The sequence below is a fragment of the Diplodia seriata genome, assembly GCF_021436955.1.
Source record: "Diplodia seriata strain FDS-637 chromosome Unknown scaffold_1, whole genome shotgun sequence".
NCBI classification, from domain to species: Eukaryota; Fungi; Ascomycota; class Dothideomycetes; order Botryosphaeriales; family Botryosphaeriaceae; genus Diplodia; species Diplodia seriata.
In genome coordinates this window covers 694414-710242 of record NW_027117308.1, presented here as the reverse complement: position 1 = coordinate 710242, position 15829 = coordinate 694414, and the positions used below count along the sequence as shown (strand labels likewise).

At 58.5% G+C, this 15829-nt stretch overlaps 4 protein-coding genes across 4 annotated transcripts; all 4 read right to left on the bottom strand.

Annotated features, from left to right (window-relative positions):
• Positions 1–4619: 4619 nt before the first annotated feature.
• SLS55_000220 (uncharacterized protein) lies at positions 4620–6855 on the bottom strand (the record flags this gene model as incomplete). The annotated part of the gene is made up of 2 exons (XM_066771734.1): positions 4620–6669; positions 6725–6855. 2 exons carry the CDS (start codon positions 6853–6855, stop codon positions 4620–4622), a joined length of 2181 nt encoding a protein of 726 aa, XP_066637013.1.
• Positions 6856–9391: 2536 nt separating this feature from the next.
• SLS55_000219 (uncharacterized protein) lies at positions 9392–11609 on the bottom strand (the record flags this gene model as incomplete). The annotated part of the gene is made up of 5 exons (XM_066771733.1): positions 9392–10162; positions 10228–10534; positions 10593–10905; positions 11352–11579; positions 11603–11609. The coding sequence occupies 5 exons, from the start codon at positions 11607–11609 to the stop codon at positions 9392–9394; spliced, it is 1626 nt and encodes a 541-aa protein (XP_066637012.1).
• Positions 11610–12175: 566 nt separating this feature from the next.
• On the bottom strand, positions 12176–13503 carry SLS55_000218 (uncharacterized protein; the record flags this gene model as incomplete). The annotated part of the gene is made up of 2 exons (XM_066771732.1): positions 12176–12934; positions 13030–13503. 2 exons carry the CDS (start codon positions 13501–13503, stop codon positions 12176–12178), a joined length of 1233 nt encoding a protein of 410 aa, XP_066637011.1.
• Positions 13504–14688: 1185 nt separating this feature from the next.
• GIS2 (gig suppressor) lies at positions 14689–15592 on the bottom strand (the record flags this gene model as incomplete). Its single annotated transcript, XM_066771731.1, has 4 exons — positions 14689–15233; positions 15291–15302; positions 15360–15395; positions 15454–15592. The coding sequence occupies 4 exons, from the start codon at positions 15590–15592 to the stop codon at positions 14689–14691; spliced, it is 732 nt and encodes a 243-aa protein (XP_066637010.1).
• Between the last annotated feature and the right edge of the window lie 237 nt (positions 15593–15829).

The following is a 15829-nucleotide window of genomic DNA, read 5'->3' as shown; positions in this document are numbered from 1 at the left end:
GAGGGACGGGAGCGGAGCACGCAACACGACGCACGTGGCCCTTATCATTCCATCCCATCCCATCGCACCAACGTGCATATGCATATGCGTGAAGAAAAGACGAAGAAAAAAAGGCCCGAGAAGAGAGGGTAGACAGTAGACTTATCTATGGTTGGTTTATACATACGTACTGCATCATCGCCACGTGGCCCCCGGCACAAACGACTACATTACCGCCCCGGCCCCCGGAGCAGTGGGGCCGGGGCTACCTATGCAGCTAAAGCGTTTCGACTGAGTCGCTCAACGACACTAACTGCTACTCTCTCTCTCTCCTCGATAAAGGCCGCTTTTTTTTTCTTTTTTTTTCTTTTTGGCATGTGATGAGACATTATCTACACCGCATCTTGAAATCTCAAAACAGCATGGGAGCCAATGGACATACGAACATGTATGCGAACTTCGGTTTGATACAGGCGAGCTGCTGCTAATTGAAGGGGGGGATTACCCCCCAAAAAAATTTAACAGACCGTAAGCGAACCAGGATGTCATTTCGTAACGTCTGAATATTTTTTTTGCGCGCGTCCGATGTTACATGCCTACCTACCCCACGTAGATAGGAAACGTAGTGAGACCCTCGGCCGGGTTTTTTTTTGTGCTTGGTGCGGCGTTGTTCGGTCCGGACAATCGATGCTTGCAGGCGTCTTCTTGGGAGAAATTGTCTGGATGGAAGTTTGGCGCCACTAAGCTTTGCGGTTCTGAGCAAAACTGATCTCTGTTGAGATGCGTGGAAAAGGGGAGAGGGGGAGATGATACGTACTTTATATTTGGGTTTCAATTGCGTGCGGGTGGGGTGATGGGTTGCACGAGTAGTGGGCATGTTGTAGAGAGTGAGTGTGATGGCAGCGGGAAAGGACGTGCAATTGATGGTGTTGAGGAACAAGCCGCTTGAAGACATGGTTCTTCGCGTTTTAATTGTTTTTTTTTTTTGGTTGCTGCTGTTGCTGGAACAACACTCTTGCTTTCCAAGCCAACCCATTCACCAATAGGCTCTTGTCACCGTGGCGAACTCGACCCATGTCCTTCTTGCTCTTTACCTACGCGCGGTGACGTAGACAGTCGCGTACTTGCATAGTGCTATATTGCACTGAACGGTCTGGAGCTGGCTTTGATACCTGGCGCTTAGTCGGGAAGCTCGGAAGTGCTTTTACCCCGTGTTGTCGCACAAAAGAAGCTAACGATATGTACATATGTATATGGAGGCATGTGCGCGCCGGTCGATGGTCTAGAGTATGCAGCGCGAACGGCCCGGGTCAGCAATTTATCGTGGGAAGCTGAACTTTGCCCGGCAACACCTCCGGAATACGAAGAAAAAGGCGGAGTGGACGAGAACAGGAGGTAGCGGTTTCTGGGTCCGGGCTTCTTTTGTTCGCTTACATGGTTTCTGGTTTTTGGTCTTCTACTGTTCTCGTCTACGCGCTTCTGTCCTTTTCTGGTTTTGCCTTTTCTTGTGTGGCGGACTGAGAAGGGAAAATCGTCTTGACACTTCGCGGAAATCGTGGTATCATCATCAATAATCAAGTGTAGCTTACGGTGTTACAAATTCTGGATTTATAGGATGCAAATTAGAAGTACACTGTAAGATACGACAGTGACCAATTGATGTAAGGGGCAATGGAAATGATTGTTGGTAAAGGATGTGGTCGTGATGAAATGAGACACCAGATGCAAGAGAGCACTGACAGCGAGGCACACACCATATTTCAGAGCCGCCTAGGTAAAGTATGACTTGCATGAGCGCACAGTATTTCCGTTGCGAAAAAACAAAAAGAGGGAGGCTGTTTCAATTGCTCTCCGCTCAACAACGCAGCACCACGAAACAAGACTAATCAGACAAGCAGCGTCAAAAACCACGCACTGTCACTGAGCCCCCGACACAGGAGAAGCAACCGTAGCATATCATTACTCATCTGTCGTCAGAGACATCCTTCATAAGCCATCAAGAAGAAGTGAAGAAGAACAGCGGGCAAGAAGAAACAACCACCACCACAGAGAAGCGACAACAAGAGCAACGAGCAAAAAGCCTCTTAGACCACCACCTCTCTACATTCCCCCTCATCTCGTTAGCCTTAAAGACCGCGCGCCACAAGTCTCGCTCCCCGTCGAAGCCGCCACAACGAAAAGGTGAAACCAGCAAAGCCGCAAAGCACCGCACCCCCCTTCCCGCCCCCACACCGCTCAGCCGCGCGTCTACTGCACAGTTATTGTATCACACCACTCCGACGACGACGACAGCCCCGTCCTACTCCTAATCCTCTCTCTCTCTCGCTCTCCGCATGCGGCTGGCATCTCTTTCCGGAAGCGCTCCGCGTTAGGAAACAACGCCAACAGCCAACGACCCGAAAGAGGAAAGGGAGAGAGAGAGAGAGAACCCGTATACGAGCGTCATCTCCTTTCCCGGCGCACGTTCACACATACATCAGCAGCGCCTCTTTCTTCCCCTTGTCTGCCCGCGTGCCGTGCGTGCGTGCCGCGCATGGCATGGCGTTATGCAGGGTGCCCTGTTTTTCCCAACGACGACGAGTGCATGTATACCACATGCAGGTATATGAAGTTTTTGCAAGGGAGGAACAAAGCCGAGCGGCAGGAAAAAGGAGAGAGAGGGGAAAGAAGAAAAGAAAGAAAGGAGAAAGAGGAAGATGAAGCACTTCGACGACATACCGGTGGTTATAGTGATTTTCTTCGCGCAGGGCAAACCGTTTCGTCAAACGACCATCCATGGACGGAACGACTTGCCCTTGCCCTTGCCCTTCCTGATGGTGGTGGTGGTGGAAAGCCAGCTGCAGACCGCCGCCAAATGAAAACTGGCCGCTGGCAGACGACACTCTATCACCGAACATCCAAGAACACACCACCGTTCTTTTCCTCGCGCCCATTCTCGTCAGTCAATGCCTCTATCTCTCCCCTCTTCCTCCCTCCAACACCCACGTTCCGCGCCGTCGCCTTTCAGAACGCACAACCCAGCCCATCTCGGCAAGCAACGTAGGCGACGAAAAACGCGAGTCTAAAGCATCGACAGACAAGACAAGCTAAGACAGATAGGCGAAGAAAAGCAAAAAAAAAAAAAGAAGCCGTACCCCGTATTAAAACGTCCACCACCATCACCATCACCACCACCACAAGAAGCGGGGCCCCGTTCCGCCGGAACCAGCCCCGCCGCAGCATGTATGTAGCGAAGAGAAGGGGAATTGATAAGCCAGCCAGCCAGCTAGCTAGCAAGGCAAAGAAGAGAAGAGAAGAGAAGAGAAGAGAGGATAGGTAACCCTCACCGGTAGATAGTTTAGACGAACTCAGGGCTTTGGGGGGGAAAGGATGGGTGTGGGGGTGCTTGGCTAGTTGGTTGGGGAGAGAAAAAGAAAAAGAGCCGACAGACAGGGAGAGAGAAGGAGAAGCGAGGGAGGGCGGGGGCATCGAGAACAAGACCTGCAGAAATCAGACAGCATAATACGTATGTACATCAGTGCGCGCAGTTTTTCTTTTTCCCATTCCCCTCCCTATAACCAGGTAGCCAAGTCTCCGGTAGCGAACGACAACGAAACAAGTGGGGGAACACCCGGGGGAGGGAAAAACCAAAAAAAAAGAAGGCGCAAAGAAGGCAACGGCGAAAGAAGGAGGAAAAAGCAAAGTGACGCACTGCCTGCCTGATCCCCCCTTACCCCTGCCCTACATACATATGCAGGCAAGCAGGCAAGAATCTAAACAACCCGGCCCCCGGTCAGTCATCGTCGAGATCGTATCGTTCGAGGAGGATGAGAGGAAAAAGCAATGTTGCGCGCGTCTGCGGCTGCGGCTGCGGCTGCTGGCTGTCATTTGGGTCATCACACAAGCCCCGGGAGTATGTAAGCGAGGTTCTTAGCTGTGGTGATACGACGTCAACGGGAACGGCAGAAGGAAAGAGGAAAAAAGAGAAATCAACACGAAAGCGGGAAAGCGAAAGACACGCACAATACATGCAGCATGTCCGCGTTGCATGCATAATGGCCACAGCAGTCAGTCGGTCAATCATTGAAAACGCTCAGGCGCACGCACGCACGCACGGAGCGGGTCCGACAACAAAAACCAGGTCGAGTCGAGTCGAAGTCCCGAGGAGGAAACGAGAAGAGAGGCAGGCCCGGCTGCAGAAAGAACAGATGTTGCTTTGAGATGTAACCGGCACGGGAGTAAGTAGTAGAAGTCAACATAACCGAATTCTTCGCAACAACGCGGGGGAGATCCAAGTGTGGCGAAGATGAGAAGGGAACAAGTAAAAGAAAAAAGCGGATATAGGACTAGAAACGGGGAAGGGGGTATCGAACAAAGTCCACGATCCAACACACAAGAGCCAACCAGCCAGCCCGCTATACGAAAATGAAAAAAGAAGCACACATGTAGTATAGAATCATCCCAAGCATCCAAATCCTTTTTGCCAATCCATTGTCCGCGTAACCCCATTTGTCCTCCCCTACAGACTTTCTATCCCCCGGACCCCTGTTGCATCCGAGACACGGCTCGTCCACGTTGAGCCGGTCCACCGGGCCGGACTCTCGCTCCCACAGCGCCTCTCGGGGGGGCTGGCTTACCCAAAGGACTCATCACGCTGCAGCTCAGGTCTGGATGACGACATTGCCCCTCTGCACGCTGTCTTCGGGGAAAAAGCCAAAGACGAGCCTGTATAGATCCTTGAACCAGCTAAACTGCTCCGCCCGGCTCATCCATTGCACCGCCATCGCCACCTCCGCAGCCCCCAGCCGACGCGACGTCAGCTGCGCCGCGGGCACCCGCAACGTCGGGTCCGCCAAGACCAGCTTCTTGTACGACAGCAACAGCTCCGTCTGCCAAGGTTGCGACCCGAAGCTATTGGACGGAAGCGACTTGACAAACTCGGGCAGCGTCATGGCCGCCGTGCGCGTGTAACCCGCGTTCATGGCTGCCCGCAGGATGAGAGTCTTCAAGCGGATGAGATGAGGATCTTCGCGGCCCGCTCTTGCCGTCGAACTGGACCGTTGCGATGACGTCTCTGTGTAGCCCGACAGGATCGACGCCGACGAAGACCAGCGATTGTGCGTGCGCGTCGTATGGTTCTCGGGCCCCAGCACGAGAATGTTGGGCACGTTTGGCTCGTCGGGAGAACTCTCAGCAACGTCGTCGAATATCGTCGTGGGTGTCTCCGGAGGCAGGGAAATGGCACTGTGGAAGCTCAAATCCAGCGAACGCTCCGACTCGGCAGGAACCGTGGATCGGCCGCGCTGACTTGATCCGTTGTAGGGTGCCGTGGGGAATGCGGATTGACTCGGCCGAGGGGTGCCCCGGTCAGGACGGATCTGGGTCCATCCTTCGCGGAAGAGGTCGCAGAGTTCCCAGCAAGCCTGGACGGCGGACCCCAGGAGCTCCTCGTCCGGCGGCTTACCATCCCGGCGGTTCTGACGGATGCTGAACAGCATCTCGGCCAGCGACCAGCAGGCGCGGAGCAGCGAGTCGGTCTCCTGAGGCAGCGATGTCCGCTGTTTCATCAATCTGTGGCAGAGCGTGATGTAGAAGTCCAGCGTCCGCTCGCGGAAGGCCTCGGGCAGGTTTCGGTCGGCGGTATTGTACAGATGGTTGTTCAGCTCGAAGCTCACGCGGAGCACCGAATCCGACGCCTCGTCGACACGATGCCGGGCCTCGAACAGGGCCTGGCAAAAGTCCCGGCACAGCTCCAACGTGGGTCGCACTTCGCCGGCCGAACCCTCCTCGCGGCTCTCGTACAGCTTCTGGCACAGCCGCCAGCACGACTTCCACGCCTGCTCGCCCTGGTCGCCCAGACCGGAGAAGTTGAACATGCGCTCGCGGTGGATGGAGCTCAGGCCGGCCAGGGTGTTGCAGAGGGTCCAGCACTCGGTCAGGGCCGTCTTGAGGGCCTTCACCTCCTGCTCGGCCTGGTTGAGGTCCTCGAGGGCTTGGCCCATTGTCTGGAGCTGGTCGGCGTCGGTTTCGTCGCCATCACTGAGCTCCGTGCCCAGCTCCGAGTCCAGCTCCGACTGCGCGTCCGTCTCAGCGATGTCTGGAGAAGAGGTGAGCATGTGGGGTTCAGCCAATGGACCGGGGCGCGCACCTTCAAGCCGGCTGTTTGGTCGGCTCCGCCGCTTGCGCTCCTCGTCGGCCTCCTGTCTCGTCTGCGCGCGTGGCGTGGTCCTGTCATGCCGGCCCGGGACTGACGTGTCGAGCGTTGGCGGGGGCTCGGACTGGGCGTGGTGCAAATCATCTGCGGCGTTGTGGGGCTCGCTGGGCGGGTCGGCATTGGGCTGGTCTGGCGAGACAACGGTCGAGGCCGACTTGTCGGTGCTCTCGGTGTCTGCGGGCGACTGGGCGGCGAAGTGCCGGTAGCCGGGAGGGGCATGGATGACCGACTGCGGCTGGTCGTCCGAGTTGGAGCGTTGGCGCACCGAGGTGTCGAGCTGCAGCAGCGTCGACGGGGCGGAGGACTCGGGCTCGCTGTCCTGGCTGCTCATGCTGCTGCTGCCATGGCTGCTGCTGGCGGTGCCGTCCTGCGACTCATCGTCGATGTCGGTGGTGTTGGTGGTGTTGCTGTCATTGCTGTCGACGGGCGACGGCTCGACGAAGCCGTACGGCGAGGGCGGCTGCAGCGAATCGGACGGCGTGGGGGCAGACGACGAGCTGGTTGGCAGGTCAGCGTCAGTGCGCAATGCAATTGCTGGGGCGGGAGGCTCACCGGCTGGCCTGGTGGAAGTGCGGGTTGAAGTTGGCGGGCGAGGCGGGCGAGTCTGTGTAGGGACTGAAGGCAGACTGGAGGTTGGCCTGCTGCTGGGCGGTCGAGGGCATCAGTTGGGTCGCGGCGGCCATGCTGCTCTGCGACACGGCGGGTATGGGGTCGCGCGCGCGAAGGGAGCCGCGGTGCGGGCTCTGGCTGGTGGACGTCGTGGTTGGCGCTGGCGCTGGGGGATCGAGGGGCGGCGGTTGTATGGGCGTCTGGGCTAGGGCGGGTTTAAGGGCAGCGGGTGGGCGATCAGGCTGGGCAGGTTGCGCCCCTCACGTTGGTGTCGCGGTCCGGGTGGCACAGCTCTGCAGTCGCGCACCGCTCTCTCGCTCGCAGAAGCACACGTCTTTGCGCAGCTCTGGCGGCCAGCTTCAAGCGGCCGCCGGGGCGATGCTCGCAGCAGATGCGGCGGGGCCCACAGCCTTCGCTCCAGCGCAGCGCTAGCCTCGCCCGCGCGCTGCCATAGGCCTGTTAGCCGCCGAGCCTCAGCACCGGTCCAGCACGGCCGCCCATTGGGCGCTCGGGCGCGACAACGCTCAGAGTTAAACCCAGCTGTCGGTGTCGGATCTGCCACGATGCTGCGCTCCCGAGTCGTGCAGGGCCGCAGGGCTGGCGAGAGGACAGTCTGACGCCGACACTGGCACACCGGTCAGTCTTCCCTGCGCCGGCCAGGCAGCCGCGACCGCGAGGCTGCGGCGTGGAAAAAGGCCCCGGCTGGCCCTGACCACCACAACTCATCCCCCGCCCAACACGCGTGCTCCACCATCGCCATCCATTCGCGCGGAACCCCCAAGTGGCGCTCTCGCAGCAGAACCCGTCCAAGCTTCCACGCTTCCGTGCCGCCTGCGCCGCCTTCCCGCGCGCGATAGGCGCACAGCGGCCCTTCGTCGTGGCCCGGCTCGCTGCGCTACACTTCCTCATCAGTCCTCAGCCCGCCCACCTGGTTCGTCGGCCCGTTTGCAGATGGGGAGAGCTGCTGAATCCATCTGCTCCCGCAGCCGGAGGATCCACGCTCGCGCTTAACGACGACGGGACGCTCGATGGCTGACTTTCTGTGTGCCTCTGCTGCGCCGCGTGCTTGCTTCTGCATCTCCCAACCTCGCTTCTCTCGTCACATCTCTGACGTGTCCGACTCAGGGCGAACACTTTCCATCTTGCCGACCAGGCGTGCCTCTCTGGGAAACCCAGGCCAAGCATCCTCTTCCCCAGCCTATGGCCGTCCCGGATGGACGGGTAAGCGTGACGAACCCGATCCACTGGTATGAATAAATTGTCGCAACCGGCTGAAGCCGTTGGCTGGCCCCCAATCCCAGGCGCCCTCACCACCCCTGCCTCGGCCAATCAGCTTGCGTCAATTGCTCTTGTGGTCAGCCGTTTGCAGGGGGTTCGTCGTTAATGAGCGGGAACCTTTTGAGAACGGGTCTCATCATCTCGTCATTGTGGCCGCCTTGTCTTGATCTACCGGGTTCGTCGAGACAGTTGAGCCTCAATCATTTCCCCCTCCCCGTGCCTGTCCTGATCGCGTGGCACCAATCGGCACTTGAAACCCGTGGAATCCAGGCCTTTGCTGATCGTCGACCGGTGTGAAGCACTCTGCAGAATCGTAGAGCACTGCAGGATTAAGAGTGATTCCATTGTTCCACTCGAAGACAAGACATCCCGCATCCGGGAAAGTGCCAAATTCGACCACCACCAGGTGACGTGAAGAAAGCTACTCCGACGTTCTGGTTTACTCCGGAATCCTACCGCGCCTTCCGAGAAAGGAAGAATCGGGAACTGCCGACCAGAACGCGAACCCGGTCACAATCCGAATCCTTCCATCACATCCTCCAACTAGGTACAACCTTCACGAACACCTTCCTCGCCAGTCTTTGGTTGGCTGAGGAAGATCCTCGCGTGTGCGGGGCTTTTCCCACCTCACTGTCCCACTTACACCACCAACGCTAGAGATAGGGACTAGCAAACGAGGGCCCCACGCAACAAGAGGGGCCATGGCAAGTGATGCAGCACCACGTGCGACATTCCATCTGCCGATCGTCTCGCCTTTTTGTGATTGGCTGTGTATAAGTGTCGCTATAAACCTGTTCGTTTAACCATTGGTCAGCAGGACAAAGTGTGAAAAGCACCGAGACATGAGAGAGAGAGCAATTACTAGAGGACACACACAGCAGAAACAGAAACACGAAATTGACGCTAATACTCGGCCTCCTTCCTTTTGGTGCCCCCGTGACTGTGATGAAGAGTAACACCGAGAAGAGCCTTCCCCATGTGACGATCCCAGACATCAACTTGCCAATTTGAGCGAAACTTGGCCCCCGCAGCAAACGACAAAATAATTGGGTCTACCCGCATCTTCCTCCCAAAAAGTATTGCACCATAGTTATAGATGGTTGAATACAAGATCCGGACGTAGATACGAGTCTTGAGAAGCGTCCGGACCTTGGAATTAACCGCCTATGTAGGAGGGATAACAACATCGTCGATGGAGCTTGCAGGCCCAATTCTTCTCGTCACCCATCCATCCCCTTCCCTCACAGCCAGAAAAAGCAAAAGAAAAGGAAGAAGAAAAAAGGCAGCAGCAGCACAAAAGCCCCCCTCCCAAAAAAGCAAAAGCAATGTAAATCAAGGCCTCACCGGCACCCTCGGCCGATCATTCAACACAACACCAGCAATGGGATACTTGTCCGCCGCCAACACCACCGGCACCGCTCCTCTCCCCAACAACCCCTCCCTCTCCCTCCCCCCTTCCTTCTTCAACTCCCTCCCTACATCCCCACACCCCGCCACCACCTCCTCATACACCCTCCACACATCCATCCGCTCCGCCGGATCCGCATGCAGACACGCATAGCACAACTCGACCAGCCTGCCAGAATACCTCGGGCGCAGCGGGCCGTTACGATTGCGCCTTGCGGGGTAGTCTCTGTACTTCGACAAATCCGCTCCTATCTCGCACTCATCCCCATCCACGTACTCGTCCTCGCCGCTGTCGTCGTTGTCGTCACCACCACCACGGCGCGCCGCAAAATCATCACGCGTCCTCGGCGCGAAATCCACCCGCCGATCCGGCACCGTCGCCCCTGCGAGGAGCTGCCAGATGACCGTCCCGATCTGCCACACCGTCGTCCACGAGTCGACGCCGCACTTGGCGTCGGGCGGGAGGCGCTCGGGGCGGGGGTTGTACGGAGGCGACTCGTCGGGCGGCGCGCATGAGGGCGAGTTGTAGGGGAGGTTGGGGCAGGGCATGAGCGCGTTGATGCGGGCGAGGGTCGCGTCCGGGCGGGGGAAGACGGTTTTGCGGTCGTGGATGTGGGTTCCGTTTGGTAAGTCGTGCGAGAGGGAGTGGGCCTCGTGGAGGTCGGATAGGATGACGGCGGAGCGGGTGAGGAGTTCCTTTTCGCGGTTAGTGATGGGGGAAGACCGGTTGGTACGTAGGATGATGTGCATTTCCCACTCACCGGTGGCATATACCCGCACGTCCCTCCGCCCTGCAAGTCCTGCGGGTTCCGCGGCCACTCGAGCGGGTCGTCCAGGTCGCCCTGGTGCAGGGCGGTGGTGTGGTAGGCCATGCCCCAGTCGGCGACCTTGGGGACGGGGTAGGCGCGCGCCCACTCCAGCGGCGCGGCCGGGTCGGGCGCCCCCAGGAAGATGTTCTCCGGCTTGATGTCGAGGTGGCAGATGCGGTCCCACGCCGGGTCCTTGGTGTCCGACACGCGCCCGTTGAGGCAGATGACGGCCACCTTGGCCAGCGCGAGGAAGACGTACCTGTTTGGATGTCAGCTGTGTGTTTTGTGCGCCCCATGTGGTCGGGACTGTTACGTACCAGATGAACGGCTCGGGCAGCATTCGTTTGTTCAAGGAATAGTGGCACAGGAGTTGATGGAGATCGCCGTGCGGCAGCCATTCGAGCTCGAGATACGACAACCGCTTCACCAAATCGCGCATTGCACCGTCGATGTGTACCTTGACGGGGTAGTCGTCCCAACTGTGGTTGTATATGCGCGGGACGTACTCCGGGCATTTCTCCCACATAAGTTCGTGAATGTGGCCCTCGAGGTCGCCAATCTCGACTACAGGATCGACCTTCACTGGGCCGACAAACATCCATTCCGTCTTGAGCACTCTCCGCTGCATGTCTTTGATTAGCCGGTGAGCACTGCAAAGATGTGCTCAGCCCACACTCACGTCCTCTGTAATATTCGTATTGTTCGCGTTGACCTTCCGCCAAACACCGACTTGGTTCACCTCGGCGGCGAGGAGGAACCTGTGAAAAACCCAGCGAGATCCCTCCCCGGGCACCGGAAGTTTGTCTCGCATAAATTTCCATTCCCAGTCAGAGTAAAAGTCGTAATTTATCTCGTGTATGGGCGGTCGCCTGTTATTCCGGATCTTGGGCGGAATCAAGTTCTGGTCCAAGTATCCTCGCGATCGGAGCGCCGTCCAATAGCTCCGTCTGAGCTTCCTCTTGATTTTGCGGGGGCAATCATCCTTGAATCGAGGCCGAGTGGCGCAGATATACCCGTCTGTACGTACTTTATCAGCGCTAGGAACGAAAAGATGCCGCCGATGGAAGAAGACGTACTCCGATCGGGGTTTATGATCTTGCCGTGCTCGGTTCTCGTGATCGGATGGCTGAGCGTGAACAGGATCACCTTCTCCGGGTCGGGCCACATGTACTTGAAATCGATCCGACTGTTGTACCTGTCCGGGCGCAGCGGGTGATGCTTCTCGATCTGGTACTCGTAATACCGCTTCAGGTCCAACGGCATCGCGTTCCAGCGCTCGATCAAAGCATCCAGGACGGTTAGGTCTGTAGAGACAAAATTAGGAGACCCGACATCGGAAAAAGACCATCGTATGACTTGCAGTTTCGTTTGGTTCGACGGTTTCTGGCAGTGAATCCAAGCTCTTGCGCGACATCGTTGTATTCCTGACTTGCGTACACATTGAATGCATGATTCTCAGGCTTCCGAGTCGTCTGCTTACGGCGTTTGGGGGGCATTTTATCGACTGTACGTTCGACCAGTAATACTGATCTCAGTGGATGTGTATTCTGGGGGTGATGGGGCCAGAGATGTTCGAATTCAAAGTCTGCGGAAAGAAGGACTGCTATTCGCATCTTCAACAAAGACCCCGTAGTGCTGCGATGTAGCAACTTCCGCATAAGGCAAGCAACAAAGGACATAATGGAGCGTTTTCAAAGACTGCATTAAAATATAAGTCCGTTGCAAACCGCGCCAAGAAGGAAGACAAGGGAAAGAGGCCCGGAGAATTGAGCAGCCCGCATGAAAGCCGGGGCGAGTTCCCCGTTACGAGCTTTGAGACCTCGCAGCCGCTAGCAACAGCCAGACAGGGCATTCGGATAAACCAGCCCAAGCCCAACCACAAGCACGATTCCCGACTCTTTCACAAGAGCACCCGGCTCTCGCCATTACCCACCTCCTCGAACCGGACGTCATCCAGCACCCCCTCCATCTTCTCATCCTCATCCCCCCCATCTTCCTCCTTAACCAGCCCATCCCTCTCCGCGCGCAACGCCTCCTCCACACTGACAATCCTGCGCCTCAGGAACCAATTGACCAGGCCGCTCCCCCACTTCTCCTCGTCGTGCGTCCCGATCCAGTACTTGGCACGGACGAGCCTTTGCGCGCGCAGCCCGTTGAACCCGCCCAGGTTGAGCTGCTGGAGCGGCTGCGGAGGACCCGCCTTGGGCCACCATCTCTCCCACCAAAACCCCGCGTTGATCGCGACGTCGTGCAGGCCGTGCACCAGCGCTAGTACTGTGAGCGGTGGTGATGCGCCGACCACGGGGCGCAGCGCCTCGGGGCGGATGCCGTGCGGCGTGTACAAGATGCACTCGGCGCCGTCCGAATCCGGGTCCGCCGGCGGGATCCAACCGTTTGGTAGGGTGCGCGCGGAGCGCGTGGTCGTTGTTCGCGTAGATGATGATGGTGTCGGAGACGAGGTGATGACGAAGGAGAAGACGAGCGCGCTGTGGTACTGCAGGAAGTCGGCGCCGCCGTCTTCGACCAGCCGCGAGATGCTAAGCCACTCGGGCAGCGGCGGGATCGAGGCGTCACGCCAGTCGGGGTGGCGGCGCGAGAAGACGGGGACCGTCGCGACGTGGTGGAAGTGGTTCCACGAGCGGATGACATTCGCGGCGCTCTATATTACGTGGAAGAAACGGCATCATCATCGGCATGGCCGTGTCTCACTTGACAACAAGAAGGAAAAAAGGGAAGGCAAAAAAAGTCTCTCACCTCTGTCGCGAAGACCGGCACGAAGCGGTCAATGTCCAGCAATGTGCCCTTGTGGCAGTGGTCGGTAAACTCGTGCGAGATTGCGACCGCGTCGATGAACGTCGTCTGCGTGTTGTCCGCGGCCGTGGCTGGCCGGTCTTTGCCTAGGCGCAGGCCGCCGGCTGCCATGATCTCGACCTCGCGCGCCAGCTCCTCCACCTCGGCGACGGACCTGCACGCGCTCTCGTAGCGGTGCCATTGCTGCGAGAACCACCGGGCGACGTCGCTCTGGCCTCCGGACAGCCACGGGTCGATCAGGACGTTGTAGTACGCGCGCCCGCCCTTCCTCGTGGCGGCGACGACGGGGCGCGGGATCTGGAGGAGCCAGCTGGAGTCGGCGTTGATGTGGTGCAGGAGCGGTCTGCGCTGGCTTAGCTCGCGCGTCACGGCGTCGCGAACCTCCTGGTGGAGTTGCGCCGAGGAGGGATCATCCATGGTGGGTGCGGGCGCATGTTTGTTGTTTGGGGTAGGTTGACGGTGGGCAGCTAAGGTTCGGAGGAGCAATGGCCATGACGCAAGCGAAGCCAGCCAGCCACTCCCGCCGAGAGTGGCGACCACCCATGCCTTTCACTTGAGAGATTGATTCTCCATTAGGTTCTCAACACTTGTTTGAGCATATTACACCAGACCTAACTACCCATGCACTCACTAACACAACAAACAGAGCTCTCCTAGCTATCTTCACCCATACTGACAACCGAAATATGTACTGTGAGAGGTGGTATATCGACAGAATGAGGGGTTTCATCCCGGAAGTCCCATTGATCCACAGAAGTGACAGCAAGAACGCGTGCATGGTGAAACCTCAGCTCAATTCACCTCGTTGAAAAATGTCAGATGGCAGAGAAGAAATTCCAGCACAACACATCCTTTCCAAGCGTCTGCATGCCAAGCCGTCGGATCCATGAGCTTCTCCGAAAAGGTTGAAAGGGGTTCAACGTGGAAAAAAAGGAGAAAAGCTGCTCTATGCAGCAGAAGGAGAAGGAATAGGTATCATCGCCACCGTCCGTTCGGGAGAAGCTGCTGCGAGATCAGATGAAAAGGAAAAAGGGAAAAAAAAAAGGGAGGCATTTCCAAAGAGGATCGCAGCCAAAGATTTGAATCTGCCAAACATCCTAGCCTAGACTACCGACAACATAACCACTTCTCTCCCCTTCTCAAAATCCCTCTCGCCCTCGCCCTCCTTTCGCTCGCTTCCAGCCTCCGCCTCCGCGGTTCGCCCCTCGGTCCGTCTCGTCTTCTCTCTTCACGCTTCGTCCATCCGGATGATAGTAGCCAAAAAAGAAAGGGAGACAAGAGACAGGCCTGGGCGAGCGCCAATCGCTCGGTTCTGAGGTGTCATGTGGGGTTTGCAAATCATGGGGTATCGGGATTCGTCAAATAACTTTTTGTAAGCGGGTCGTTGCCATCGTTACGATGCCGGTGCCAAGTAGAAGGAAGAATGGCGACCTGAAGCGACAGTGGAAAGGAAACTTAAAACGTCGTGGTATAGAAGCGAAAGTAGAAACAGGTATGCGTGCCGGCAGAACAGGCGCGTCTGCTGACAGTGTTTCCTACGCCCGCGGGGGCCGCCGCGCCCAAAGCCGCCCTGGCGCGATCCTCATTCACTGCTGTCACCGCTTAGGCGACGGCAGTGGTGGGGGCCGGGGGCTGGACAGGCGCCTGCTGGGGGGCAGGGATACCGTCGCCGTTGATCTCGGCCTGGGGACACTCGCGGGAGATGTGGCCGGCCTCGCCGCAGCGGTAGCACGTCTTGCCGGCCGTGTTGAGCGGGCCGCCGTTGGGAGCGGTGCAGTCGCGCGAGATGTGGCCGAGCTTGCCGCACGCGTAGCATTTCATGGCCTGAGCCTGGCAGTCGCGGGCAAAGTGGTTGGGGCCGCCGCACTTGTAGCAGGTGGCCGGGCGCGGGCCGCCAGCGAAGCCGCCGCGGAAGCCTCCGTAGCCACCGCGAGGAATGCCGGCGCCACGGCCAACGCCGCCCGCGGGGTTGGGGCAGGAACGCGCAAGGTGTCCGGGCTGTCCGCAAGAGTAGCAGCGGCCGCTGGTACCGGCGCCGCTCAGGCGCAGCGTGGGGCAGTCGGCCTGAACGTGGCCGAGGCCCTGGCAGTGGTAGCACTGCTTCGTCTCGGTGGTGCGCGGGTGGGGGCAGCCGTTGCTCTCGTGGCCTGGTGCTGGAGGTCAGTCGCCGAGGGGCGCGAGGAACGGAGGCGGGGGTCGCATACCGGGCTGCTTGCCTGCGCGTCGGGGTCAGTGGGCGCGTCGCTTTCGCGATGGGTCTGGGGCGGACTTACAGTTGTAGCAAAGGCGCTCAGACGACGAGCAGACCTCTGCGCTGGGTTAGCCGAAGCGGACGGCGGTCGCGATTCGCGTGCGGTCCAAACGTACCGGCGTAGTGGCCGACATTGCCACACTTGTAGCACGCACGACGCGACAGCGAAGACATCCTGCTTTCTTCCTCGTATAGCTGCGGCACCCCAGTGTCAGATATGCGTACGGCGTAGGTGCGGTTGCCCGAGGTCCACATGGCGGGCGTTTGGCATGCTAGGTAGCATGTAGGCGCGGTCGTGGTGCGGAGACGAGACGGGCGCGCGCCGTGTCTCAGAGCAGCGCCGGGGCGAGGAGTGCGGTGGTGATTGGGTGAGTACCTTCTGCTTGATTCCTAACTGCAAATCCTGCACCTGTCGAGAGAGTCAGCGCCTGGCGACAAAATTTGACGACGCGGTCGAGCAGCGCGGGACTGGGCGGGGGCCGGCGGCTGGGG